The sequence below is a fragment of the Zeus faber genome (genome assembly GCF_960531495.2).
Source record: "Zeus faber genome assembly, chromosome: 9".
In the NCBI taxonomy this organism is placed as follows: Eukaryota; Metazoa; Chordata; class Actinopteri; order Zeiformes; family Zeidae; genus Zeus; species Zeus faber.
In genome coordinates this window covers 28185000-28211949 of record NC_137197.1, presented here as the reverse complement: position 1 = coordinate 28211949, position 26950 = coordinate 28185000, and the positions used below count along the sequence as shown (strand labels likewise).

General features: G+C 43.2%; 1 protein-coding gene across 1 annotated transcript in view; it reads right to left on the bottom strand.

Moving 5' to 3' along the window:
- Positions 1-26619, bottom strand: part of LOC307235077 (solute carrier family 12 member 9) — a gene marked incomplete at its 5' end in the record, with an annotated part of 63616 nt that extends 36997 nt beyond the window's left edge. The window contains 7 exons of the mRNA XM_080007049.1: positions 4292-4449; positions 15530-15641; positions 16618-16725; positions 18336-18659; positions 19075-19212; positions 21174-21308; positions 26391-26619. Coding sequence (XP_079863175.1) covers positions 4292-4449; positions 15530-15641; positions 16618-16725; positions 18336-18659; positions 19075-19212; positions 21174-21308; positions 26391-26619 — 1204 coding nt within the window. The remainder of the gene's footprint in view (positions 1-4291; positions 4450-15529; positions 15642-16617; positions 16726-18335; positions 18660-19074; positions 19213-21173; positions 21309-26390) is intronic.
- Between the last annotated feature and the right edge of the window lie 331 nt (positions 26620-26950).

Here is a 26950-nt window from a genome sequence, read left to right as displayed (position 1 = left end):
TTTATGTTTTCCAGAGTGAGCAGAAAAGAAAACAAAAAAAATAAAAACTAGTTTTCCCAAAGGATTTTTTTCCATTTAAAAAAAGTTGATTTTGAACAGCAGAAGCAGCTGTCAGATGGTCTGGATTAAAAACAATGGGTCGGGGTCTGGGCAGGGTCACAGAAGCTGAGGGCAGGGTTTGGATGGCTCGGGAGCAGACCTGGTATCAGTAATATGTGACCCACCACAGCAAAACCCGCCATATTGCGCATTTCTAAAATCCCCAGAAGCAGCCAAATAAATTGAAAAAACCTTTCTTGAAGGAAAATTTGATTTTTCCAGATTTGTGTTCCTTTGTGGGTTTTTTTTTAATCTCTCAACGTATTTTCAAAACCAAGTTTGATTTATAAATAGTAGAAAAATGTTAAACCGTGGAGTTAATTATTCCCGTTAGATTATATGGGGAAACGCAGTTCACTTACCGAGACGCTGAACAGTGCTGAACAGTGCCGATCGATCGTTTCCTTTAAAGCGACCGTCCAGGTGAAGATCATTCATCCATATTCCATGTGATGTGAAGTCACAATGTGAAACCATTTTGATAGAGTTCAACCTTTAAATCATACTACGTAACACAGAAACATCGTTGTGGAGGGGGCGTGTCATTGATGTCACTTCCGTAAACAAGACGAGGATCCGGTTTCACTTGTCTGTGAAAACTCAGTGTTGTTATTGATTACGAGAAGCAGGTGGAGGAAGATCTAAATCATATCGTGGAACTTAATCTAACAAGTGCGATAGATCCAAGTCAGTTTAAGCAGCGGGTACTGGACTTAATTATCCGCGATGATAGTCAGTTTTCACACAGCAACGTTGGGAATGACAGCGACGCTGAATCTGATATTATCCTGGACTTGGAGAACATTTCCCTAACCCTAACCCTTATGTTCAAACAGCGGATTTCAACCTGAATGTGACGATGAAACGGAATATTTTCAAGAACCACCGGGGGGACCACCGGGGTGACCAACGATATGCTGGTTGTTGTTACAACGGTTGATGATGTGATGAAGTCTGTTGAGGTTGGTGATTTAAAATAAAATAAAATAATTCCACTTTTATAAAACATGTATATTCTTACTTTTTTAAAGTTTTTTAAAAAACAAAAATATTTGTGTTTTGTTGACGCTGTTCAACGCTGTTCGTGATTGTCCAGTTCAGCATTACGTTAAGTAGCCATGAGGCTTTGTCTGTCCGGCAACACCATTTGCATTCTGGGAGCTGGCTGAATGGAGCCACGTGTGGGTAAAACTTTGGAGGTGATTATCTCCGAATCACAGTTTGCCACACCCTTGTCATTAACAAGTCATAGCTTTAAAATATTTGCTGGATTTGCACAAATGACACCTTGTTTGGAAGCTCTGATTCACCACTTTCAAATGATGAGGGAAAAAAAGAAAGCTGCCAAATGACCCTAAAGTATGCGGTGGGTCACATATATCCTTCTAAAACTTGGCATTAGGGTTACAATCCTTTCGTGTCTAGTGCGCTGTTTGCCAGAATGTAATTTGTTTATGCAACATTGCAACAAACAATGCTACATTCCCAGACTCCTTATGCCGCTTTCATTAGAAAGTTAACTACTAAACTACTGTTAGACACTGTAACACCTGGTTGCGCCGCCAGGTTATTCTGCCTTGAGTGAGGCTGGTCTTGCAACCCACCAGGATGTGTTTTGGTGTTGCTGGAGTCGGGCAGGGTCTTGGGACATGGCAGGACATCATAGGCAGCCTTGATGGTGAAGCTCCCTCTAAATGTCTCTATTTCCCACAGCTCTTTCCAGGAGATCTTTCTCTTCTTCACTCCCTCCCATCTGATCCATTGTCCTTGTCTTGCCTGAGTGATGCCCTTTACGTGCCTTGCCTGTACCACAAGCCTGCATCTCTGAGACCAAGTAGCGTTGTTCCAGGCTGGTGTGCTGGCCCTAAGGCCAAGCTCACTCCTGCCTTGCTGTAATCGGCCAACAATGTCCCGCTGCTTGAGCACCGCTTTTGCCTGCTCAGTTCCTTCTGATGGGGTCCATTTACTTCTAGTAGCCAGGATGGGGGCAGCTTGGGCTACAAATTGACCACTGGACTCCGGTAGCATCATCTCCAGTCTTGCTTTGGCACACTTGTACTCTTCTATGAGTCTGGAAATGGGTAGCTGTAGGACTCCTTTGCTGTAGAGCCCTATGCTGCTGAGGCACCCAGGAAGACCAAGTCACTTCCTTGTGTATGAGCTGATCAGTCTCTCTACCCTTTCCACCTACGAGATTGGAGCTTTTTATTATGATATTTATGGGTTTGCCCTGTTCAGGCAAAAATTCTCTGAGTTTTGAAGCCTAAAACTATCTGGAAAACCAACTTCTGCATAACACACGAACACGGATGACATCGTGTTTGAATTGCGCTCTCACAAACATCTCGTGGTTCACTTTCTTCCAAATCGATCCACATACGGAGCAGATATTAGCGAAAAACGGATCCAATTTAGATTACAGAGACAAGCCAGTACAACAAGAGACAAGAGACAAGCCAATACATCTGACGGCAAAATATGCCCAAGCCGGCTAAGGAACACATACTTCCGCATACGTTATGAACACGGTTGAGAGGTCGTTTAAACCGCTATGTCACAAAAAAGCAATCACAAGAATTTCATCCAAATCAATCCACGTATGGAGAAGATATTAGTGCAAAGCCGAACAACTCTGACCCGAAATATTCAGTTGGTCTTGGTTAACTGACACGTCTCGTTCTAAAAGGAACAAGATGAGATTTAGAGTAAGACACTTTATGATGTCATCATATTATTTACTAAAAATGTACAGATTCTGATTGAGAATGTCCAGTAGGACCATGTCCAGTGTAAGGTATGGACTTGATCACTCTGTAGTGTTTTTCGACATTACCAAACTATTGATTTACATGTAGATTTATATAGCTTCTTACCTGGTAGATGTCAGTAGATCTGTTCGATTGATTTTTTAAATTTGTGGTCCACATTACTTTGCCAGATTAATGGTAATTACCCACAGAAATACCACGACGTTTTTCATATTTCTTGGAAATGTAACTTACTGAAAATGTAATCCAAGTAAAAAAACTAAACTCAACTTTACAAAAAAAAAAAGTAAATTAGACTGCGTCATAAATCTACCGTCACTGAGACTCCGGATGTACGTCAATGCAAAAAGGTAAGATAAAACCATGACAAGATAGTTTAAAATAAAATAAACATTTCCTATACCTGAAATTAACACTGTAATAAAAAGTCAGAAAGTGTTTGTGATATTGACAAATTATTACGAAATAATTCTTATTTCAACCTTGACGATGACAACCAAAATTGTAACGTATTCCAACTCACAGAGAAATACAACAGCATCAGTGGCACTCTAGAATTCACCAATGCAATGCAACCTAAAGTGGATGTTACAACAACAATATGGTGACTGACATTACCAAGTGAGAGAATGGGGAAAAAAAAGAAAATGTAGGTGAATAATTTCTTTATTTACCTTCCTTAACATGGCTTAGTTTATGTACCACATAGATGAAAAATATCAATCTTGTCCATTTTTCATTTATTATTTTGCCTAAGTTTGCCATTATAATAATATAAATTCTTTATTTGACATGTGATCTTTATAAATACTGTGATATTTGTTCAATTATTTTGTCCAGCTGTTTTGGATAACTGTTTAATAAAACAATTATCTGGCTTGTTTTGTCATTTGTTGTGTTAATTTACTAATTCATCTAGTTTGGAACTTCCAAACAATATTCAAACTATAAATTCAGACCCTGTGTATTGCTGCCTGCAGTTATATTTATTATTATTAATTTTAGGGAGATTCTTCCCTCATAAAAATAATAATTATTGCATATATATATATTTGATTCAGAATTCCAACGAGGAAAAAATATTTCTCAATTGCCAAAATCACAGAGATACAGTTCTCTAATGTCACAGAAGTAAGCTTTTTTTTTTTTTTGTTTAACTGTTTTCCACTGTCAACAACATGTACTGCTTCAATCCTAAGTGCTTCTCATTGAAGTTGATTCTCTCGGAATGGGCAATGAAGTGTTATTATTTTTTTTATTATTATTAAGTAAGTTACGTAAATTATGGACTCCCTGCACCTCAGACTGTGGACGCATCTCCTGGGATTCTTCTCCTTTTTGTTTTGAGCAGGGAAAACAGAAAATGTGTTCTAGCTCCAAGAAAAGAAGAACATTTTAAAAAGAAGTCAGTAAGTCATCCTCACCAAACAGGTCATCCCTGGCCATGGCGTAGAGGATGCGCGAGGCGCCGATCAGGTTGCTCATAGCGGCCGACAGCGCGGAGGAGTAGATGCCAATGGTGACAAAAGGGTTCCATATGTTAATGTCTCTCAAGAAGCTGTAGTCACTCTGGAGGAGAATGCTGTGAGGGATGGATGGAAGCAGAGAAAAAGTAGAATGATCATCAATTGTCGACTTGGACACACGGAAATGTCTCTCCATCATCAACAGGTTTAAAGCTTTTAACAAAGAAATAGGGAAATAATGTTTTAGACGGACTACGGTATTCAAGGTATTCCAGTAGTTACATTTCTGAGCACGAACACACGCAACAACATTTGTCCTAGACAGTTATTTTATATCTTCTGCATTAGTGTGTCAATATGTCTGTAGTATGACAAAGACCCCATACATACAGCCAGCTTGAGCCATAAAGTACTACAGTATCTTCAGCGAGAAGAACAAGGACTCTTGCAACAGATGGTACGGCCCCTGCAGAGCCCTGTTCTCAACATCATCCAGTCAGTCTGGGAAAACATGAGAGACAGAAGCAACTGAGACAGCCTAAATCTGCAGAAGAACTGTGGCAAGTTCTCCAAGATGCTTGGAACACCCTACCCGCTGAGTACCTTTAAAACTGTGCGCAAGTGTACCTAGGAAAATTGGTGCTGTTTAAAAGGCAAACGGTGGCCACACCAAATATTGATTTGATTACGTTTTTTTCTTTTTACCGCACTTTTTATGTCATTTACTGAAAAATTAACATGGGATTATTTTTGAAAGAATCCTCACTTTACAGCATTTTTTTCACAAGTGTCTAAAACTTCAGCACAGTACTATATATATATAAACATACATATTAATGTATATTTATTAACCTATTGTAATTAAATGCATTTTGCTTGTTTGCTTTGGTTTTATTGTTGCCAGTTAATGGCCTTCTAATAATGACCTGTAAAAAAAGGTCATAATAGCCAAGTTACTTAGATAGAGCGAAATAATTATTGTGCACCCTGAGTATCCACCATTTCCACCTCAGCAACAGCGCCCTCAATTTGGTGTTTACAGTCTCTCTCTCTCTCTCTCTCTCTCTCTCTCATAGAACCGCAGAAGGCGTTCGCACAACACACAAACGCAGGCAGGCATGCCAGCTTTCACAGAAACACAAGCTGTATTTGAGGTTTTGAACACGCACGCACATGCACACATATACGCACGCACGCACAGACACACACACACACACACGTCCTTCAGTGAAGTTAATATCAGCACTGAAATTAGGAAATGCCAGTGACAGTTTATTTGCCGTGTGTGTGTGTGTGTGTGTGTGTGTGTGTGTGTGTGTGTGTGTGTGTGTGTGTGTGTGTCAGGGAGCTCTTAATCCCGGGTGGGCACTGCCATTAAGAGTTTATGAACCATTGCTTTAATCAGAGTTTCTGACATATTCATAATACCAAATAAAGCTCAATGGCCTTATGCACAAGTACATTCACATTTCGAAAGCTTCTGTGTTTTTGTGAGTGTACGTGTGTGTGTGTGTGTGTGTGTGTGTGTGTGTGTGTGTGTGTGTGTGTGTGTGTGTGTGTGTGTGTTTGTGTGTGTGTGTGTGTGTGTGTGTTTGTGTATGTGTATGTGTGTGTGTGTGTGTGTGTGTCTGCATTGTGCCATTTTAGTAGTTTTTGCTATGCAGCACGAGCGTTGAGGACAATTATGAAAGTCCTCCACACAATGAGGAGTATAAATTTGTATGTGTGTGGTGAGTGATGAAGTGGGTCAGACTTTGAGGCGCGTATTAATTTCTGACATGTGGCAGGTGCAAAATAAATCTCGAAAAACCCTGACATTTCCAAACTGGCTCTCCAAAACAAAGCAGTCATAAACCCGGTGACAGTGATGACGAATGGGGTGTAGTGCCGAGAGTTTGTGTATGTGTGTGTGTGTGTGTGTGTGTGTGTGTGTGTGCATGCGCATTGCATTGACATGACCAATGGAATGTGTCGCTGTGCGTTCCTGTGTAACATGGAGTCAATGTTAAGTTTCCAACATGGCATCGCAGTTTCTCTTTGGGTCTTTGAACACAGGGGTGGTGGGCAGGAGAGAGTGCTTTCTGCAACGTAATTATTGATCAGATTGAGCAGTCAAAACAAGCTCTGCCGTCTGAATCAAAGAAAGGTGGTGTGTGTGAGGTGTGGGGGGGGGGGTGCAGGGATCAAACTGGAGGTCTTTTCAGCAAAGGAAGGGAGCGGGGCAGGGATAGAGAAAGAGCCGGCGGCGATCGTTTGGCCACAATGCTCCATGTCCACCCCCCCCCCATTCTTCGGCTGTTGTTTCCCCCTTTTTTTCATGCCCTCATTTGTGTATTCATGCATATTCATCTTTTAATCCATCATTTTGTGTGTCTGTGCGTCTGATAATTCGCCGGCACTCTGGGTAGAACATTATGGATTAATTATCCACATTTTTCAAATGGGATGAAAAATGAAGCGTTCGCAGAAAACATGTGAGTGAGGTGTGTGTGTGTGTGTGTGTGTGTGTGTGTGTTGGGTCTGTTAGTGGAGTTTCTTGGCGTAACCCCCCAGTTTTTTGAGGTTAGAAATTTTCCCGACATGCCGCTGAACAGGGTTTGGCAAACGAAATGCTTAGTATGGATCCCATCCTCTTAAGGTGTCCTGAATGTGACTAAACGCACCCAAGACGTCTTTTTCTTGCCATCGCCCTGAGCTGTCTGGTCAACGACAGGGAACGTATCGCGGCGTCGGCGAGAACTTTCATTGCTCAGAGCAGCGGACAGCCGCTTGCGACACGCTCAGAATTCACCCAGGCCTCTCACACCGACGTTCTGAATTGATCATTTCAATGACAGGAAAGGCATTATGCACAAACGCCAGACCCCTTTGCACCCCTCTGGTCCTAAACCCCCCCCCCACGCTCAGCGCAAACAAAACAATAAAACCAGGGAAAATGTGCAAGAGAAATTGATCGCAAGAGACAAAAGAAGGGGAGAGAGAGCAAGAGAGAGAGAGAGAGAGAGAGAGAGTGCGAGAGAGGAGGGGACCCAGATCAAGGGAGTGAGAGACAGCAAGGTAAGTGCTCTCAGGGGGTGCGACTGTGGTTAAGGGTTATTAAATTGGATCGATGGCTAACAAGACCCCTGCACGTGTGCAGAGGCCCTGCTACTTCCCTTGTTGCTCCCCATCCATCCATCCACCCATCCCTGCCTCCCTCCCTTTATCCCTTCTCTATTACAGTCCCCCCATTCGCACTGCCCCCGCCCCACCACCAATTCAGAGATCTACCGTCTCAACATTGTCGACTACCGACCTTAGATCTTCTGGTCAGTCCAAAGAACGCCCTCCTAACGCCCCCCTTTGTAAGAGTTTTCTCTCTATAACATTGCGGTTGTTGAGTTCTTTCTCTCTTTCCTTCACCCTTCTGGCAAAGAAGAATACTAATATTTACTACTGATAACAATCCAATACCTATTGTTTTCTTTCTTTGTGTATATTTTTTTGTGGAGGGGGATTTTTTTAACATGTGTTTTATTTAATTCTAGGAACCTTAAATTTATACTTCTTTGTATGAGACAGACGGACAGACAGACAGACAGACAGACAGACAGACAGACAGACAGACAGACAGACAGACTTCTAGGTCCCTGCGCCCCAATAGAGCTATGGTTCGCTCAGATATTAAATGCTGTCCAAGAATACTGCAATTTGGCCCTTAGTGCCACTCCCGCTACCAGCCCCCTCCCCTCTGTTTGAGCCCTTCCAAAACAAAAACTAAACCAAAAAACAGTGTGTTTGTATGTGCGTGCGGGGGGGGGGGGGGGCGGCCTCAGAGAGAGTGACAGTGGCATCTCTGCGGTGGAGAGATAGGAAGTGACCAACAAAAACAATCAAAGGATGGTGAGATGACCGACAGAGAGAGAGATGGTAAGAAAGTGAGGGACAGGAAGAGAGAGCAAGAGAGAGAGCCTAAAAAAACGGGGGTGCCAAGCGACTGCTGGGAAGCGATAGACAGGGTTTCTGGATGCTGGATGAAGGCGAGCTACATTTGAAATGCATTCCAGCCTGTCGCCTTGCAGCGCATGTACACCGGCGGTGTAACTCTACCATAGGGCAGAGATGTATTCTCGGGTCATTGTGACTTGGACTCGAGTCGACTTGAGTCACTGTTTCCATGAATTTGACTTGACTTGACAGAAAATAAATGGACTGAGAACTCAACTTGGAAGTTAAAGACTCGTGACTTGACTTGAGACATTATGACTTGAATGAACACTGTTTGTGTTAACATTCACTTACTGAAACCTCATAAACTAAAACTCATCACCATCGGCAAACAAAAAGGTACTCTGGTTTGGCAGTACCCCTCACCTTATGTTGTCTCGGCAGCAGACGGAAACATTTTGTAGTAATCCATGAATGGTGCCATCCTGCAATCTGAGATTTCCTTGAGAAAGTTGGAAGTTGTAAACAAGGGACAGTGTTTTTTTTTTCCTGATGATTAGTCCGTGAAGCGCCACACCCTCAGTGTTTGTTCACATGTGCTCCCACGTGCAGAAAATGTAAAGCACGGTTCCTCCAAAACATCTCACATATTGCCATAAAGCAGTTCTGCCACTGATTTGCGACATAGTGACCCAAGCTGTCACAATGATACAGGTACTCCTCACTTAACGACCGAGTTCCGTTCCTATGACCAGGTTGTTAAACAAATTGGTCGATAAGCGAGGACCCGTTTAATTTCACGGAAAGGGGGCATGGCCATTGCAAGCGCTAGTGTAGTGAAGACTGACATGTCTGTGGGAACGAGACTGAGACCGGTGATGAGATGTATACAGTGTATATAGTGTATATAGTATATATAGTATAAATAGAGTATATAGTATATATAGTGTATATAGTATATACAGTGTGTATATAGTATATAAAGTGTATATAGTATATATAGTGTACATAGTATAAATCGTGCATATAGTGTATACAGTATATATGGAGTATATAGTATATAAAGGGTGATGCGCGATGAGATGCTTGACGCTGAGATGCCGCGGTATTGTACGCAGTGCACAATACAGACTGGTCGGAGAGCTGGTCTAAGTCCGAACAGTCATTAAACAGGGAGGTCATTAAGTGAGGAGTATTTCAGTATTTCAGATACACTATCTTGCAATGCAATGTAATGTATGCAATGTATCAAGGTATGATGTTTACTCTGGCTGTCAGTATTTCACTATTTAAAAGTGATGGGTAGGGAATATTTTTTTGATTGAGAAGAAATCAAGAAATAAATATGGTTTTATAAACGTATTTGTTTTTGATGGACTACATTTATTTCACTGAATATCAATAACTATAATACAAATTCAATTCATAGCAGGCTTTGCTGCGGTGGGTCACATGTTTAAGACATTTTAATTTGTGGATTTTAGACATTTTAAGGACCCACAGAAAGCCTAGATAGCGCACAGAGAGAATAAGCGGTGGAAATGAAAAAGGAAAGAGACGAAGGCAAGGGGGGAGAAGGAGCAAGAGAGGTGAGAGGACGGGTGTTGGACTCGTTGCCCTACAATGGCTGGAGTCGGGACAAAACTCCAGACAATGTGACAGAGAGAGTGCGAGAGACTGGCTGAATTTAGCGAAGGAAGAGTAAAGAAGAAGAGGTTGGGGCACAAAATGACAGTAAGTTTCTGAGAAGGGGACAACTGATCTTTGTTAAGTAATAAATATTATTTCATTCAAAATAAGATTTCTTTTATTAAAAAAAGCCAATTTTTTATCCCATTTTTTTAGCTGGCACTTTTTAAGGAAACCATTCGATTTATCTGTGTTTCCAATGTGCTCCTAGATATGTTCTTGCATTGTTGGTCGCATGGTCCACCTTCCCCTGGATGAATGCTAAAATCAGCAATGCTGATCAATCGAGTTCTAGAAGGTCTCAAATAGGACCTAGTCTCTGAGGCCCCAAAAACATATTTTTTTGCTGAAAATACCACTCAGATTATGCATTCCAGCCATTGTAACATACTTCTATACCATAATGTTCCAAAATGGGTTGTTTTCTGTGTGTCTAGCTTTAATTGTACATGAGCGGCCAAGCCTCTAGTTCTGAGCCAATGGGGTTTGTGCACAATTTCCGGGTTGTGTGAACCAGTGGGGTTTGAGCTTTACTCCAGGTTCCGTTTTACTTCCTCTGTAAACTTTCACTGATTTCCTTATTGCTAAAATCTGTTTCCGAGCAAATTTGAAGCGAGAAAAAAGCAATCCAGTTGCTGGATCTTCACTCATATTAGATCTACAAGGCCTCATTTAAAAGTTGGTTCCGACTTTCACCACGGTGTCCGGAGCAGCGCAGAGCTTGGAGCACCGCGAGATACAGCGGGGCTTGGGCCTTTTTTGTTCTATTCAATTACGGAAACATCAGAAATAAATTAAAATGAATAAAATAAATGCATCTACGGTTTTGTTTGGAGAAACGCGGCACGGATCAGGTGCTGCAGCCTACAGTACATTCCACTTAATGTGGACACACACACACACACACACACACACAAAGAAACACACAGCAAATACTACAATTCCCTTGTCTGCAGTTTTGTCAAGGACAGTTGGCATTCATTTCTCTTTCTTTTAAAAGATTTGTGCTGGGCTCTGCAGCCAACAACAGAGCACTTCCCATGCATGTCTAGCTCTTAGCTTTGACGCTAACGGGTCCTCTCGCGCTACAGCCGTGGGTGGAGTTACTCAGATGGGGGGCAGTTCTAATTAGAATAATGCGCTTGGCGACGTGTAGAAGCAGCAAAGCAGAACGGCTTGTTTCACCACATGTTTTCTGAGACAGACAGCTAACAAAAAACTGACTGAGTTGTTTTATTTTTCACAGTTTGTGTGTTCGTAGGCCCATCAGAGACCCACCGGTATGTGCACAAGCACTGAAAAAGTGAGTTTGCACAATAGGCCCCCTTTAACGGAGCCCACCTTTACAAAATGGAATGTAAGAAAGAGAAGCAAACAAAGATACTGAGCAAAGGTAGTCAAACAATACATCATGTGATCAACCAAAAGACTACTACTAATGTTAAATGATGTGTTGGGAGGTGGGAATAAAGTTGTCGGGCGGTGTGTGACACACACACACACACACACACACACACACACACACACACACACACACACACACACACACACACACACACACACACACACACACACACACACACACAAGGCTGTGTGTCAGAGATAGTGCAACAAAAGAAGGCCGGCAGATTTGAATTCATAATCATGAAGTCGGTAATTAATACAAGAGTCTTCCATAACCGGGGACGGATTAGCCTACAGGTCACTGAAGCACAGTACACTGGAGGACGAGGAGGAAGATACACGCTTGCTCACACAGAAAAGTCAGTCAAGCGAAGATGCACACCAGGAGTTGATTCTCACAATGTCTGGCAAAATCCCACGTGAGAGTGTGAGCACACACATTGCGAAGAAGCAAATTATTCAACATGGAAATTGGATACAAGAAAAGTTTTACACGAGAGAACTCCAAAAACCAGCTGGGCACAATACACACATACACACACACACAAACACACGCACACACACACACGCACACACACACACAGAAATGGATGGTGTGGGAGTAGCGACGGGGCAATCCGTCACGGCTGGTGAGCCGGTCACACGGGGTTAATAGACTCCTGTCCTATTCCTGTCCCACACACCCTGAGCCTTCATCACCACCACAACCCTCACACACACACACACACACACACACACACACACACACACACACACACACACACACACACACACACACACACACACACACACACACACACACAAAATCACTTACTAACCAAACCGGCATATCATGCGTGATCACCTAAAAAAATAAAGACACTGCTGACCAAAGCTGAATGCATCACTGGCCAAATGACCCACAGTACGATCAGATCTTTTATCGAGAAACTACCCTGCCCTAATTCAGCTGACCAGTCTCCATTAAAGGTTTTTAAATTAGGGATGTTAATTCTTTGCATTCAAATCAATACTCAACTGACCAAAGTCAAAGAAATAACTGTCTTGCACCGTCACCACACAAGGGAGAGCACACTGATATGGAAGTTCACACATGAACACGCACACACACTGACAAGCCTCCCTGACATTCTCTGTTGAGTGGAGTTTTAACTGCTTTGGCTTTTAAGAACTACAATTTAAGGAAGGTAATCATTTCGGAGAGCCTTATGTAAAAGGTTACTTTGTTATTCTCAATATCGCTTTTAGCTTTACAGGCTCCCTTGAAAAAAAATGTAATTAAAAAAAGATCTCCTTTTGAGACAGGAGGAGTGTTTGGCTGACACCTACTGGAGAATTTGTGCAACTACAACAAATGACAACAGCCTATATACTGTATATCTCAACTCAACCCAAGTGGACATGAGCTTCAGTAGATACATGAATAAAGAACAGGGGCCTTTCTGTGTGGAGTTTGCATGTTCTCCCTGTGCTCACATGGGTCTCCTCCAATATGAAAAAGGACCCCAATTAAAAACATGCAGAACACTTCATGTCCTGTCCCTGACCACAACATGGATCCGCCACCCTGAATTGAGAAATGCAGAAGTCAAAATTCTCTGTCACCATTACCTGCATGTGTGTGTGTGTGTGTGTGTGTGTGTGTGTTCGGGGTCACAACTCCCTACATGCATGTGTATGTGTGTTAAGTGCATTAGCACCTGAGACCAATAAATTATGATTCTACTTACTTCTACTTCCCTTTAAATTGACATTACCACAGTTACGCATGTGATTTTTCTTGTTTTTCCCCTCCCCCCCCTTTTTTTTAAGCGACAGGGCTTTTCTGGGCGAGAAGCACGGTGGAGAATATCACATGATAGATGACTTTAATACCGCCACACTTTAATCCACAGAAACGCTGATAAGCCTGCCTGCCGGTTTTGAGGATAAAATAAAGGCAGCCGCCCGGCGTGCCACAGGTGCCAGAAAGAAGTGATATCAATGCAATAGTGAAACTAAGAAATCTGTGTGATCAGAATAAGCAGCCTTTATGGTTTGAGATACATGAGAAACAAGTTTGGTTCACATCTTCGCCGGGATGCCTGGAATTGCCAGGAATTGCTAGGTGTATGATATGAAAAAGGCACCCTAATGAAAAAGCTACGGTATGCGGTTTTGAGGTGATCGAATGGGTGGGAAATTGATGTCAAAATATGTCCCCTTCTTCAAGAATTGGGACCAGGGGAGATTTGAAACTAAGTGGAAAAAAAAGAATACATGTGTTCAGGCCCGCATTGTCAATCACATATTTCAAGCGGTCCTCAGCTGATGCCGGGGGTGGGTAGCAGTCTAAATCTTTCGGCCGGTACTGGAGCATTCCTCCCAGTCAGGTAATGGATTTCACGGTAAGTAGCTCGAGTGTCTGCAAACTGAGGAGATGACAATCTGAGCATTGATGCTCTGCGGGGCGAATCAAGGCCAGCCATTGCATGCGTGCGCAAATAAGGAAGTGAGGCAAAGAAGAAAGAGAGAGAGAGAGAGAGAGAGAGAGAGAGAGAGAGAGAGAGAGAGAGAGAGAGAGAGAGAGAGAGAGAGAGAAATACAGTCACATGGTAATGAATGGCCTTCAAAGAGACACCGAAAAGAAAGAAAACCTAAGATGATCAGAAGGTCGCTGAACTGTAGAGGACATATGTACCGACAAAAAAAAGTATCCACTTCACTTCTAGACGGACACTTTCCCATGTAGAAGTAGTACAAGAATCAAAGCGCACAAGGTGAACTTCCCTCTGAACAAGGGACCACAATGGCCGAGAGACGCTACAAAAGGGAATGAATGAATAAATAAAACAGTTGGTTCAGAGGAAGACTACCATAAGGATATTGACATCCTCCAGCTTGTTCAGACAGCTATAATAAATATCACCATCGGGTCAAACAACCAGTCCCCTCTTTCGCACACAGCAGATAAGGAACTGAAATGAGTGCAACCAAAGAAGCACAGTGGAATACACCCACTGAAACGGGAGCAATAAAAACATCAGACACTGAACGTTATCTGCATGCGTATCAGGAAGTCCAAAAGGCTCGATGCCATTCAGGTAAATGGTGTTATTAGACCCATCCCTCCCCTTCAATTCCAGTCTGTCCCACGCTCCAACCCCTCCTTCCTCCTTCTAGGAGATCTCGCAAAGTCGTACAATCACTCCTACAGTGTCTTCGACGGAAGCATTCAGATGCACACACACACACACACACACACACACACACACATACACACACACGTACTGTACATACACAAACCTATTAAGATTCCAAATCCACATGGTTTGACAAAGACATAGTGATAATCAATAGTTTGGTGGTGTAGAACACATACTGATTACTGAGGCTTTCCAAAGTGTGCTCCAATAACAGAGGCTGTTGACAAGCAGGCCCCTGAATCTCTCCCACGCGCACACACACACACACAAATATACATACAAACATAGGTCATGCCATCCTCTCGGTTGGGTCATGGGATGAGGGTCGTAAATTGCTATTGAAACACATGGACACACTCTCCATTCTAACCAACAGCTGGGACACCGCTGTCTCATTTGCCAACATGCCATCTGTGTGTGTGTGTGTGTGTGTGTGTGTGTGTGTGTGTGTGTGTGTGTGTGTGTGCGATTGGATGAGTCAAGGAGGACAGAGTGCTGCGGGGTGAATGATAGCCGTATTGATCTCCCATGCTCCTTTACAGCCGGGCTCGTGTCAGGTTAGCACCCCGGCAATGTGCGCTTTACGGCCGCGTCGATACCCTACCCCTGGCACTCAGATGGAAACTGAGAGAGCTAGAAAGAAATGAAGAAGGGAAGGGATGCTAGGAATAAAAAGGCACTCATGTTGGGGTCTGGAACAAATATGAACGGATGAAGATTTTAAATCCGTACTTGATGTTTCACAAACAGACAAACAGTCCAAGGCTGTTAGTCGCTAAAACACTGGAGCGCCTTGGATTCCTTCTGTGCTATTTTGTTAATTGCATTATTAATTGGTAAGACTGTTGTGTGAAAAGTGTGTGTGTGTGTGTGTGTGTGTGTGTGTGTGTGTGTGTGTGTGTGTGTGTGTGTGTGTGTGTGTGTGTGTGTGTGTGTGTGTGTGTGTGTGTGTGTGTGTGTGTGTGTGTGTGTGTGTGTGTGTGAGACGGACCGGTCGCAGGAGCAGGCCACCAACAGGCTGAGCAGGTTATAGATGATGAATGTGAAGATGACGGCGGTGATGGTGCCGCGGGGGATGGAATAGCCAGGGTTCTTCAGGTCCCCTGGAAAACAAAAAGACTGGTTGAACCATGAATTTATTATTGCATTGCAGTCCCGCCCAAATATTGCGATACTGGATATTATCGTCGTTGCTGCCGCCGGCGGGGGGGGTGGGGTGACGGAGAAAGCGTTCCCATTAAGCACGGTTGCGCGCTCTGCTTTTTTCTTTAAATTACAATAAATTAACCTACAACAAAAACACTCTGTATTTGTTTTCCTCTGAGAAAAGGTGAAGTATGCCGGATCGCAGAGAACAGATCGCTTTATGCCGCTCCAACTAGGAAGTTGCAGCGGGGAAGATCTCCTGTTCAACATGCGAAAGAGTGACGAGCACCAAACAAGCACGAGTAAGGAAATATATACGTAGAATACAAAAGAAAAAGAGGAATTTTACTAATTTTGGGATTCTCAGCGTCAGAGATAGGAGGTGTATGAATTTATAAATGCGTGTATGAACTGGTTGATATACTCGAGTCTCACTGTCAAAGTGTGAGACTTGGCAGCTCTCTGTACAACAATTACAACTTTTTTTTTTAATAAAATCATTTTAGTAATGAAAGTAATAACTTTGAGCCACAAATTAATCACCCGACCATCTGCGCCACACTCGCACTATGTCCAAATTCTCCATCTGCTTCCTCACTGTTGCGCGCATACATCCACATATATCCTCTTTGTGCGCTCAACTGAATGAGCTTTGTCCGTGGGCTCTGCTGCTCTGATGGACGGAAGGACGGACGGACGGATGGGGCGGGGGGGGGCCTATTTCGATATTGTGAATGATATTCGATATTATCGAATATAGGCCCAAGCCTACTGTCACCCTAGTCTGTTCACCACTGGAATGGGTCTAGAACTGGGCATCAGTCAACAGGCTCTCATCCATGAGGTTGGGGAAGAGGTTGAGAGGAGGAAGATTTGGTGCAATGAGGGGGTTGAACAGGGAAAAAAAAAGAGGGATAACGTAAGAGTCCCGACCTGACATGTTGGAGCCAGCCATGATGCCTGTGCAGCCATTAAACATGACAGCGAAAACGGTGGTGAAGGTCATCATGGTTCCCGTGGTGTAGTCCACAGTGTAGTCCGCTGGGGAAAGGAGACAAGCACCAACACATTGAGTTACGCTGGGTTGGTGGGTGTTTTTAGGGGGAAGGGGTCACAAGAGTGATTCAATCTATATATTGACCTGCTATAGTTAACAAATATCGAGAGACATGACACTTTGTTTGTTCGGTCGTGAAACGGAAAGTATTAAGTACGAAGGGTTTATGCACGTCCAATTTCTCCAGAAGGCCCAACTTTGGCAAACTCACAAATTTGCCAAGTTATTATGGAACTCAATAATTATTATTTATTTTTACACAAGGGAGCCAAAATGTCATGTTTGCATTTGCGTGTGTGCGCATGTGACATTGAGTCAAATGACAGCATGACTCAGGGCTGAGCCGCGAAGCAGAGTGCCTGCATGTGCCCGAGGTACCTTAAGCCATCATGTGGTCAATAAATAACTCCCTGGAAGCAGAACAGAGTGCTCGCTTTATGCTCCCACTGAAATAAACAGTCAGAGGGACAATTTACAACAATAGCTCTAATTACAGCTAATCAATACCAACCCCCCCGCCCCGCCCCCCTCTTTGTTCCCCAACATTGCTTTCACACCGCTGACAATCAGAAGAAGCACGATGTACTTCCTGGAACACAGCAAACAAGCCGCCATATCTGTGGTATGTCTCAGTGTCATGAAAAAACAACAACACTGCACTGCTGCAATGTAGGCGACGCTTGGAGCCCGACATGCCATGTGCATAACAAGCTAACCAAACGAAAAAGCGAAAATCAGACGGCCCATTTACTGGCCTGATCCATAAAGAGCGGGAAACGGCCTACGATAAAACATTAAGAGCTCATTAAGCACCAAAGCTGTTATTCAAAATTCGCCTCAAGTGCCTCATGGGAATAAAACAGCGCTCATTTATATATTCTGTACATTAAGCCCAACAGGAAGCTGAAACTGAAGAGTGATTTTAGAGGAAATAACTTCATAAATAAATATCCTTTTTAAAGGGACCATTTACACGACCAATGTAATTTATACTTTTTGTCTGTCTCTATTTTTGGATATTGGAAAATTTAAAGCAAATGGTGAGGAAACATACGTATCTCCTGGTCGTGCCAACAATAATGGTAACACATGTGTCGAAGTTACTTAATTCTTCCGTATTTTGAATTTGTTGATTCAAAGCAATGTGTTAAAGCAATGGAATGGATTTGTGAGCATTAGAATGTGAGCCATCATCAGAAAAATGCTCAAGGGTCATGTTAAATGTGTGTGCTGACTAGTAAAGGGGCTAAAACTCAATTTCCCACCAGTACAGTGCTCTAATTAATCTACTAACATGAATTTCAGCACATCATCTCTCAGTTACCGGGTGCTATCAACCGACAGGCTAAGCCCACCCGCTCCACATAAACAGACACACACAGACACCCACCTACACACACAGAAACCCTCCTACTCACACAGACACAGACACAGACACACACACACACACGCACACAGATACACACACACACACACACACACACACACACACACACACACACACACACACACACACACACACACACACACACACACACACACACACACACACACACACACACACACACACACACACACACACACACAACCTTACCCCACAGGTTGCCCAGCAGTGTGTCCAGCTTAAAGCCTGTGAAGTTGGCGGTGGCGGGCAGCACGGTCCCGTTGGTCGGGGGCCCCGGTGCGAGAGCGGGTCCGGGCAACAGCACGGGGTGCGGGCGCACGGCAAAGAAGCTGACGAAGATGGTGCCCAGCACGAACATGACCACCAGGAAGATGAGGAAGGTGGCCTTGGCGTAGATGTGGGCGCCTACCAGGCACACCAACAGGCAGAGCAAAGCCATCGCCGTGCCGTAAAGCAGCGACCACCAGTAGCCTGACGGCAGCACCTGGTAGGAGAAGCTCGCCACTGCCCCATCTGGACAGGTGAGACAGGTGAGGTCTTGTTCTTTATTTAAACCACAATACTTGGAAATATGATCAATATAACATGGCTTTGTGATGAGAATAAGTTATGACAAAGTATTCGATCCTTTATTCACTTAAATTTAATAAACTTTATCCCCGAGGGGCAATTCTAGAGGCAGGGATAGTAAAAGACAGGACAGGAGGACAGTCCATCCATGTCATCCTTTATGGTGTCCACTGACTTTACATTGATCTAAAAATATTTCATGAACTAATATACTCAATATATCAGTTGAATCCTGTATCCATGCATTCTTTAAATGAAGCAGATTGTTAAGTCATTCGTACGCTATTGAAAAACAGAATAGTCCTTTTATCTCCTTGGTAACGGCAGGTTAATAAATCGTAAGTCATAGCCTCCCAACCTTCTGGCACGCCGAAGGTGGCCACAATGGCCTCCACCACGCCCAGAATGTAGAGGGCGCTGGCGCACACGTTCGCCAGGAAGAACATGATGCCGATGCTTCCGCCGAACTCCGGACCCAGCGCACGGCTGATCATGTCTGCACGGGGGCTGAGGAAGCTGACGGGCTCAAAGGAATGGGAACGTTATATGAGCGGTAGGATTTTACGTCAGGGGTTCCCAAACTGGGGTCCGGGACCCACTAGGGGTCTGTGGATGAAATTGCAGGGGTCCACAGCAAGATTATTAGTCTCTCTGAAGACTGTTGTAGCACATCATACACATTTAAACTCATTGCATTGCATTTTATCGAAAGAAAACAAATAGAGGGGCGTATTGACAAAGCTATGGCTTTTACGTTCGTTAAACCGGCGCAAATAACAGAAAAAGCGATTGTCTAATTCACAAGGCACCCGCAAACGGTGAAATGCACCACTAACCTAGCTATACACACACACACACACACACACACACACACACACACACACACACACACACACACACACACACACACACACACACACACACACACACACACACACACACACACACACACACACACACACTCTCTCTATAATAACTAATTTCATGTTTTATGGTCACTGCACATGAACCTAAAAATACAAAGTAAAACCCAGGGACCCCACCCGGTTACGCGGACACGGTTGCGCATGTACACGTAACCAGGTTTACCTGTGTCTAGGGGACCCTGGGGTCATCATGTGTCACCCGCAACCCTGCCCCCGCTGGACAATTTCCATTATTTTCAAGTCCCCCCCGTCAGGATTTGGCATAGTACCAGTGCAGGCCCTCCAAGAATTTAACCCCGACCCACGGATTATTTACTGTACTTTGCCACATGGATCGTTGCGTTCACACGCAAAACAAGCGCAAATTGCACTCAACAGCAAAATAGGTCTATAGGTTTATAGGTCTCTTCGGGGCGGCATATCATTAGCGTACTATCATTTGTGAATAGGAGGCTAACACACCTCAGATAGCGTTGCAATTCATAGTGCTATTAGTGCCCACAATAATTTTTTTTGTGAATTCGCCCCAAGGTGTATTTATTTTAATTGCAGGCAACCGTGGGTAATGGGAACCCTTTCTCCGTCACTCCTTTTACCCATGCATCGCGATAAAACATTTGTGATATCGCCCATGCCTAAAATATACTGTATACTCACCCTCAATAATGAATTTTACTTTTGTTGTGATATTTGTTGTTTGCTGTTCATATCCAAAATATTGTTGCTATTTCCTATATTTCTGCATTCATTGGAAATTGTGTGTATGTGGGGGGAGTGAGTGAGTTTCTATACGGTTGAGCGCATTGTGATTTGGCTCCATTAAAAATCTGGCTTATCTAGCTTTACGGGTGGCACTGGCTGTGATAAAGTACTTGACTGTTAGCGAGCAGATAAAACCATCCAGTGTCTCAGAACGTAGAGCATGCTTTCGCCTTCTTTACACTACAGACTCTACACAGCGCTACATACAGAGAGAACACTGCAATAAACAGACATGCTCCCTGTGTCATGATTACATTTACATTACATTTAGTCATTTAGCAGACGCTTTTATCCAAAGCGACTTACAAGGGAGAATAACATTCAAGCTACAATGATGCATGCTCTGTGAAGCATTTCTGTAAATCAGTGCACTCTATCAGCCGCTGTATGCAACAATACTTATGTGAATTCAGGACCAATAATTCAAGAGAAAATCATTTGCAAGAAATAATCATGATTCTTCATGATCATGATTGACTCAATTGATGGCCCAAATCTGAAAATGAGTATAATATTTACCCTTTTTATTAAATGCTTTTTGCATTTTGCTTTTTTTATATTATTAACTTGTTTGCTTTGCTTTTAGTGTTACTGTATTATAATACTAAAACTAATACTAATACCACTACTAGTAATAATAATAATAATAATAATAATAATAATAATAATAATAACACTGCAATCGCAATATTAACCACTCAGTATTATATCGTACATATGTTTGTGTGTATATATGATGATTATATTACACGTCGCACACAAAGGATACAGTAGGCCCCACCAGCATCCAGCGCTCCGTTGGTAGATATGGCACACACTGACAGGACGGTCATGCTGATGATGAAATAGGCCACCAGCAACATGGCTATGGCCTGGTACAGCCCACACTGACCCACCATGAAGCCTGGGAGAGCACAAGAACACACACACCATGGGCCATTATAAAATCGTAATTACAATGGAAGAGCGAGAGCAACAGAGCGAGAGCGAACAAATGAGGACATCAGCCTGAGCACAAGGAGGAAGTTGACTTTGACCTTGACTTGGAACACTGCTGTTTTACAGCATAAGGGCAGCGATGTGGTTTCTGTGGCAATGCCGCGACAAACAGGCACTGTCACACATTCCTATTGGTATATGTGTGTGTGTGTGTGTGTATTCTGAGTGAAATAATCAATAAACATTGTTACAGTTGACATATATTTAAATTTTCTTGATTACATTTTTATTTGCATGTATTGGTTTATTATTGTTTTGCTGTTGTTTTGGTGTGAGCTGCTGAGACAATTGCAATTTCCCTTCGGGATGAATAAAGTATCTATCTATCTATCTATCTATCTATCTATCTATCTATCTATCTATCTATCTATCTGTCTATCTATCTATCTATCTATCTATCTATCTATCCTTCTAGAGCGCCACAGTGAGCTCATATAGGGACTTTTTCCTAATAAGCGGTGCGTATTTGCCAAGCGGTGAGATGTGGGTAAATTTGGAGATCTAGAGTGAGACTAGAGAGGTGAGTACAGCGATCTAATCTAACGGGTGACGCTGATCGGTTTGAGGGCTGAAAATATCATCTTTGGAAGTTTCACATCCACAATGAAACCAGCCCAAAAAGCCCCCTCCACCCCTCAGAATTCCTGTGCAGACAGCCATGTGTATTGTTGTGGTGCCAGCCTATCATCCCTTACAGCCAGTAAGTAAATGTGTTTGTGTGTGTGTTTGTGTGTGTGTGTGTGTGTGTGTGTGTGTGTGTGTGTGTGTGTGTGTGTGTGTGTGTGTGTGTGTGTGTGTGTGTGTGTGTGTGTGTGTGTGTGTGTGTGTGTGTGTGTGTGTGTGTGTGTGTGTGTGTGTGTGTGTGTGTGTAAGAGATAGCAGCGGACATCTCACAAGGCAAACGGCAAGTGGGGGTAGGTGTAAAAAAAACAATACCTAAAGCATAATGCACACACTTATATACACACAAGTAGAAAACTTACAAATGTGATATTAACTTCCTAGACCAGGGATTCTAAAACTGTGGGTGCGTGGGGTGGGGCAAATAATTCTGAACATACACAAAAGAAAATGGAAAATGTTGTTGTTTTTTTATTATATTTTAAAATAAATTTAAAAAATATATATATTTTTTTTTTCAGGAATAATTTTCTCAGTTAAATTGCATTCAGTAGATGCACAATGAAGAACTTTAAAAGCTACATTCTCCGTAACAGAGACCAACAAGGAGAGAGACCACAACTGCGTGTCTGTGTGTGTCCCTGTAACCACAGCAACTCACTCTCCCACTTTGTCCGCGATAGCAGAGCCTTCGCAGGAGAAGAGAGGAGACACTCTGGCAGCTGCTGTACGCAGCATGTATGGGAATAACTGTCAATACGATGGAAATGTTTATATTTCAATTTACGGGGTTAAATTGGTCAAAATCTGACTATTTTCAAGTGATATGGACGATGATGGGGTGAAGAGCTACATAAAACAGCTCATAGAATTATTCAAGTATAATATTAAATATATATCAAAAACCATAGTGGCACAATTATAATTTTTACTGCACAAATCAGCACAAATGCAGCACAAATGTCAATGATTTTATCACATGGGGGGCCAACTTCATGGAGGTTTGTATGTGTACTGCTGTTATATCGGACGAGAATGTTCGATCGGTGAGTCTGAAGGATGGGGTCGCAAGATTTTTTTTTTAGGGGTCACCAAAATGTTTGAGAACCCTGACCTAGACTAATAACTAAATGAATGACCTACTGTTTTAGAGTGCAGGCAATTTTCTCTGTATCCTTTTTCCGCTCCCAAGAAAGAAAATCTAAAGCGTGAAAAGTGTGTCATGTGAGCTGGATTACTGGGCTCAAATCTATGTGTGTGTGTGCGGGTGCGTGCTATGTGTGTGTGTGTGTGTGTAAGAGCTTTATTCCTAAGAACGGCACGCTTCAGGCAGAGCCCTTATATGCTCACTCTGCTGTTTAAACCAAAGTATTTGCACATTATTCCAACCCAATGTCTCAAACTTTGACAAGTTTAAGACAGACGAGTTGCCAAAATTTACAGGCATTCTGAACGTTAGGGATGTATTATATACAGGTGAAGGACACGAAGAAGAAGAAACAAGAAAACTCTATAAAGTACGCTCAATTTGAAAGCACATTAAAAAAAAGTCCCTGATAACAAAATTCAGTGATTTGTTTTTAAACACATTACACATTTGTGGTGGACCAAGGGGTGTGGTCAAGCTCCGCCTGCGGACGACAGCACGGTTCCCTTTCCCATGGCCGCCAAGCTGCCTCAAGGCCCAATCGGCGGCGCGTGGGTGCTGATTGGGCCTCGAGGCAGGGAGCTTTCTTAATGTTTGTCTGTCTTGCAGAGGGGATTGGCGCACAGGCCCGTGAGCCGACCAGGAGACAGAGCGGAACGCCAGTCCTCTTGTGCCCGAAATTATTATTATTATCATCATCATTTTTATTTATACTTCTGGCCAGCAAGCCTTTTTGTTCCTCTGTCCAAAAACAACTCTGGCCATGTTGGCGCACCATGGCAAGAAAGACTCTGTCTCCCTCCCTAAACCCCTACCTGCGGGCATAGACTCCCACAACATTTTAAAAAGTAATTTGTGAAACATGTGAAAAGACTGTGAATGGATGTAGTACTGAATTGTGAAGACCGCTTATTTCTCCCCATCTTTGTGGTCCGGAATCATGAGCCGAGGACGTGGACCAGTCATACTTGGCATTTCCCTTCCCCTTAACAGTATATAACCACCAGGTGGAAATGAGAGCATCAGCGGTGAAATAAGCTCAGCTAAAAGCCCGGAGTTTGGTATAAAACAATGTTTTGGGAAAAAACACCTGGGAGACTTCAGGGTGAACTCATGCCAAGTCTTGGTGCCGATCCCGTAGGTGCTCGGGCCCGGAAGCAAAAATGCAGAGCGAGAGGGAGACAGGGGCGCAAAACTCCACACACAGGACTGGGTTCAGCCGAACATTTAAATATGGAATTTACTCCAATGTAGACGTTTAAGACGATTAAGACGATTAACACAATTGGGCGTGGTTTCAGCATCTTCAGCGGACACACCCCAGCCTCTCAGAACAGAGGGAACTCCTTTCATCTTATTTCACGACTTTAAAACCTAATTTTATATACTTGGTGATTGTTTTTTAATCATTCAAATTTGGCTGTGTGGTTAATAACACATTTTTCTATGGTGTAACAAACTCATAACACAATTATTTCTGCTTAACAGGGACTTGTGGCTTAAAAGTCTAAAAATTATAGTGAAAAGGCTTTTATTTAGAAATTATGTCAGAAATTTAACAATCCAAGTTTCAACTCTATGGACATACATGAATAAACAATTCATATTTTTTTACAAAATAAAAAAAACCTATAAATGTATGTATCTAATTTTTTTTACTCCGCTTTAAAAATGTTATTTGTCATTTATCCATAATCATAAAGAAGTGTAGTGTGAGTGAGTGAGTGAGTGAGTGAGTGAGTGAGTGAGTGAGTGAGTGAGTGAGTGAGTGAGTGAGTGAGTGAGTGAGTGAGTGAGTGAGTGAGTGAGTGTAAAACATGCGGGAATGGTCACAAGAACAACAAAGCCTTGGAAAAAAAACAAGACAACTACTACTGTTGTTCTTTGTAGAGCTTCTTGGCTGTTCTGGCTGAGTGAAATAACTAGAGTCATGTGTGTAATGTGGCCAGACGATTCCTTGAGTCAGTCCGACAAGATCACCAGCTAACCAAATTCCTCAAGATAAAAATGCCGTTATCTGTGAGGCCTTTCTTGAAGACCTTACCAGTGAGTGATTCTTCAGTTAAATCAATGTATTCAGGACTGATAAGGCACTAGACGACATCTGTGTCAGGTGAGCGCTGAAAAGTAAAATCCACCCCCACATCATTTGCATGATGTGTAACTGTGGGCTGATACAGCTGGCAATCATTGCCCTTTCTACATCAAGTCAATTCATTACCATTTTTTTTCAACGTGACGAGGAACATTTCACTGTTTTCTCTTTTTGTTTTTTGTGCCTTTGTTTTGTGGCGGGGCTTATCTTTTGATGAGGAAAATCATCTTGAAAAATGATAAGCCTGGGGACAGGTTCAGTGCAAAGGTAGTCTGCTGCGATCTTGTGTATGCCCCATGACAGCGCTTTCATGCCACTATGACATGCTAACATAATAAAGTAGAATCGTCAATGTATCCGCTTTTAAAAATAACATGGAAATTAGCTTGTGTTACCTGTGTGTTCATCAGAACGAGCTTAGGTTTCACACTGAATGTGAGAACTATTCGACATAATAAGCATAGTAATAATAAGCACAGTTGTACATATTTGTGTTGTTTAAGAGATGTCTGCAGTATTTTATCATACAAAGTGTGCTGTGGCAGAAAAAAAGGTTGGGAAACACTGCCCAGTGCAATTCATTTTTCATGCATTTCCGTGGATGAATGGATCATTTTTTACAGGTTTGTGTACTTTGGATTCAGTGACCATAGAAAAGTCACCGAGGACTTATCTTAATCTCACACTAACAATCAAATGGAAATTTGCTCTCATGTTGCAAGATCAAAGTTTCAAGGCTGGGCCAATTCATCAATTCCAGCTCTGTGTTGATCAGAACGAGCTCGAGCTTCATACTAAAAGTGAGAACTATTAGACGTTATAAGTATAGTAATAATAAGCACCGTTGTACATACCCGTCACTTTCAGTCTATAACGGGCATTATCTTATTGTAGAAAGCGTGGCGTGGCAGAAAAAGAGTTCAGGAAATGTGCAAACACATGGTCTTTGTCCTTGTGTAGTTTGGATACAGTGACCAAAGAATGAGGCACCGAGAACTAATCTTAACCTCAAAGTAAAAATGAAACTCACTGCTAAAAGGTGGCTTTGGTGTGTTTGAAATGAGCTTTAGATTTCAGGGGTCCCAACAACAACAACAACAACAACAACAACAACAACAACTCACCGATTCGGAGGAAGACCACCACGCTGAACATGGACAGCAGGGTGGGGATGACCACGCCGAAGAAGGTGGACAGTTTCTGGGGCTGCCGGTGGGACGTGGAGCGCGGCCTGGGACTGACGGCGTACGGCTGCTCCGCCACCTGCCCGGCGGGCGGCGGGTGGTGGTGGACCGTTGCCTCATTGACGCCTGCGGAAAGGCGGTAGTGCAGGAGCGGGGTCCGTTCGGTCATGGCTGCGGCGGCGTGCAGGGAGCGGGCGGAAGGAGGAGGCGAAAAGTGTTAAACAACGCGTCCGCGAACTTTTCACAAAACGTGTAATCGGACAACGGAAATTAAGTTTCCATCACTGGCTGTCAAAGACTAAAAACAAGCCCTACCTCGGTGTCGTGTGTGGGGGGGGGGAGCGTTGCGCCGAGAATACACGCGACCCCAGTAGTGAGTAGAGCCCACTCAGATGAAACGAGTCCCGCGAGCGACCGGTGCCCACCACGTCCGCGGCATCGCCCCCGTGGACAAGTGACGCGCGGCGGCAGAACGAGTCAAACCCTGTGACGGCGGAGCC